This window comes from Coturnix japonica, unplaced genomic scaffold (genome assembly GCF_001577835.2).
Source record: "Coturnix japonica isolate 7356 unplaced genomic scaffold, Coturnix japonica 2.1 chrUnrandom451, whole genome shotgun sequence".
Classification (NCBI taxonomy): Eukaryota; Metazoa; Chordata; class Aves; order Galliformes; family Phasianidae; genus Coturnix; species Coturnix japonica.
Window position 1 is genome coordinate 91,187 of NW_015439870.1, and position 3,807 is coordinate 94,993.

The 3,807-nt window shown below is 57.4% G+C and overlaps 1 protein-coding gene across 1 annotated transcript in view; it reads left to right on the top strand.

The window, feature by feature from the left end:
* LOC107306985 (acetylcholinesterase-like) overlaps positions 1-1,291 on the top strand; it is a 7,890-nt gene extending 6,599 nt beyond the window's left edge. Inside the window, exon 2 of the mRNA XM_015850414.1 lies at positions 161-1,291. Within this exon, the coding sequence (XP_015705900.1) occupies positions 161-1,291 (1,131 nt within the window). The remainder of the gene's footprint in view (positions 1-160) is intronic.
* The last annotated feature ends 2,516 nt before the right edge of the window (positions 1,292-3,807 follow it).

A 3,807-nucleotide genomic window follows, 5' to 3' on the forward strand; every position in this document is an offset into this window, starting at 1 on the left:
ATATAACCCCATAAGACCCCATATAACCCCATAGACCCCATATAACCCCACAGACCCTATACAATCCCATATAACCCTATAGAATCCCATATAACCCCATAGACCCTATAGAATCCCATATAACCCCATATAACCCATATATCTCTCTGTCCCCCCGCAGCCCCTCCTTTGGCTCCTCCTCCTTTCCTTGGCCCCACCCACTTTTCCCACGCCGTCGGATTTTACCTACAGCGCCCCCAACCGTCCGGAGGTCCGAACTACAACCGGCTCCATCCGGGGCCTTTTAGTCCCTGCCGGTCCTCCCGGTGTCATGGCGGCCGCCTTTTTAGGGATCCCATATGCGATTCCCCCTATAGGGTCGCTCCGTTTCCGCCCTCCCGTCCCTATAACAACCCCATGGGGGGGGGTTAGAGATACAGACACTCAGCCCTACGCGTGTTATCAGATGATTGACACCACGTTCCCGGGGTTTGAGGGCTCGGAGATGTGGAATCCTAATAGGGAAATGAATGAGGATTGCCTATATCTTAATGTATGGACCCCAAAGAGGAAACCCTATAAGGCCCCGGTGCTGGTGTGGGTCTATGGGGGCGGCTTCTATAGCGGCTCGGTGTCGTTGGATGTCTATGACGGCCGGTACCTGGCCGTGGCTGAGGACGCCATAGTGATATCCATGAACTATAGGGTGGGATCTATAGGGTTCTTGGCCTTGGTGGGATATAGGGACGCCCCGGGGAACGTGGGTCTATGGGATCAACGTTTGGCCTTACAATGGATCCGGGTTAACGCTGAAGCCTTTGGTGGGGACCCCAATAGGGTCACGTTGTTTGGGGAGAGCGCCGGGGCTGCGTCTATAGGGCTGCACCTATTGTCACCCTATAGCAAGGGGTTGTTTAATAGGGCCGTCCTACAGAGCGGGTCCCCCAACGGCCCCTGGGCCACTATAGGGGCGGCCGAAGGGAGGAGGAGGGCGGCCCTATTGGGGAAGGCTGTGGGGTGCCCCTATGGGAACGAGACGGAGCTTGTGGGGTGTTTGAAGGGGGTGGACGCCTTGAGGTTGGTGGAGGGGGAAGGGGAAGTTCTGCCACCCCAAAGCGTTTTTAGGTTCGCCTTCGTCCCCGTAGTGGATGGGGAGTTCCTCATTGACAGCCCCGAGGTGATGTTAGGGGCAGGTTATGGGGCTGGGGGGGGTTATGGGGTCAGAGAGGGGCCGGAGGGTTATTATATGGGGACCCCCCCCGTTATGTTGGACCCCCCCCTTTATTTGTGCGGGAACCCCGCCATAATTTAGGGACCCCCCTTATATTAGGCGACCCCCCCCCCCCCTTTATTTTGGACCCCCTTTATTTGCGGACCCCCCCCCTTATATTGGGACCCCCCCCTATATATTTAGGACCCCCCCTTATTTGGGACCCCCCCCTTATATTGGGGACCCCCCCGCTTATATTGAGGGGACCCCCACCCCTTTTATTTTCTTAGGCCCCAAGCCCATATCAGATCGTAATGAGGACCCCCCCCCCACATTATTAGGGGGGGACTCCCCCCCCCCATATTATTTGGGAGGGGGGGCCGCCCCCCCCTTCCCCCCCCCCCATTCAAAATCCATTGAGACCCCCCCATTATTAGGGACCCCGCCATATTTGGAGGTGGGGGGGAGGCCCCCCCCATGGGGTTCATTGGGACCCCCCCTTATTTAGGACCCCCCCCCCATCATTATTGGGACCCCCCCTTATAGTTTAGGACCCCCTCCCCTTACTTAGGAACCCCCCGCCCCCCAATCCATTATTGGGACCCCCCCTTAATATTTAGGAACCCCCCCCCATTTATTTAGGACCCCCTTTATTTGGGGACCCCGCACTTATATTGCGGACCCCCCCCCCTTATATTGAGACCCACCCCCCTTTATTTTGGGGACCCCCCCCCTTTTATTGGACCCCCCCCTTATATTTGGGACCCCGCGCTTAGTTAGGGACCCCCTCTATATCTCGGGCCCCCCCCCTTATGGATTTGGGGACCCCCCCCAGTTATTTGAGGACCCCCCCTTTATTGGGACCCCCGCCCCCCCCATAATTATAGCCCCCCCCCCCATCATATTGGGAACCCCCCCCCCCTTTTATTTGTGGACCCCTCCCCCTTATATTTGGCGACCCCACCAAAGGAAAACCCCTTTTATTTAGGACCCCCCCCAATTATTGGGGACCCCCCTTATTTAGGACCACTCCCCTGGTACTTCTGGGACCCCCCCCCCTTATATGGGAACCACCCCCAATTTTGGGGCTCCCCCCAAGTTATTGGGCCCCCCCCTTATATGGGGACCCCCCACTATGTGGGGACCCGCCCCCATATTGTGGGAACCCCCCCCTCCCTATATTGGGGGAACCCCCCCCATATTTGGGACCCCCCCCCCCATATTGGGACCCCCCCATGGCGGTCATTGGGACCCCCCCCCTTTTTTAGGTACCCCCCCATTATTGGGGACTTCCCCCCCCATTCAGGACAATTGAAGACCCCCCCACTATTAGGGACACCCCCATCTTTGGGACCCCCCCATTGGGGTCATTGGACCCCCCCCTTATTTAGGAACCACCCCTTTATTTTGGGACCCCCCTTATATTGGGAACCCCCCCAGTATTTGAGGGGACTCTCCCCCTTATTTGGGACCCCCCCGCTTTTTTATTTGGACCCCCCCCTTATATTGGGACCCCCCCATATTTGAGGACCCCCCCCCTTTATTGGGACCCACCCCCTTATAATAGGATCCCCCTTATTTGGGACCCCAATTAAATTGGGACCCCCCCCTTGATATGGGGACCACCCCCTTATTTGGGCCCCCCCCCCCATTCAGATCAATTGAGGACTCCCCCCACTATTGGGGACCCCCCTTTATATTGGGGACCCCCCCCCTTATTTAGGGGACCCCCCCCCCCCATCGTTATTGGGACCCCCCCTCTTTATATTGGAACCCCCCCCACGTATCTTGGGACCCCCTTTATTTGGGGGACCCCTTTCCATATTGGGTACCCCCCCTTAAATTGGACCCCCCCCCATTTCAGATCAATGTGAGGACTCCCCCCCACTATTAGGGACCCCCCCCCCTTATTTAGGGGACCCCCCTTTATTTATGACCCCCCCCATTATTATATAGACCAGCCCCCCTTATCAATATTGGGGACCCAGCCCCTTATATTGGGACCCCCCGGCCTTTTATTTAGGACCCCTTACTCTCTCGCGGACCCCCCCCCTTATAATTTGGGGACCCCCTTTATATTGGGACCCCCCCCATACTTTGGGACCCCCCCCCACCCCACTCTATTGGGGACCCCCCCACCCAAGTTATGGGCCCCCCCCCCTTTATTTATGGACCCCCCCCTTATTTAGGACCCCCCCTCCTTATTTGGGGACCCCCCCTTATTTAAGGACCCCCCCCCCTTTATTTAGGACCCCCCCCTGTTATTATTAAGAACCCCCCCCTTATATTGGGACCCCCACCTTATTTAGGGACCCGCCCTTATTGGGACCCCCCCCCCTTATATTGGGGACCCCCCCCCTTATTAGGACCCCCCCCCGTTGTTTTGGACCCCCCCCATCCAGATCAATTGAGGAACCCCCCCCCCACGTATTAGGGACCCCCCATTTATGAGGCACCCCCCCCCTATTAAAAGCCCCCCCATGGATATTGGGACCCCCCCCATTAAACCCCATTATGACTTGAATGGTGGGTGGATTTGGGGTGGGGTGGGTTATGGGTTTTGTTTTTGGGGAGGGCTCAATTTTAGGGGACCTCCCCCCCCCCATTTTTTAGGTGCC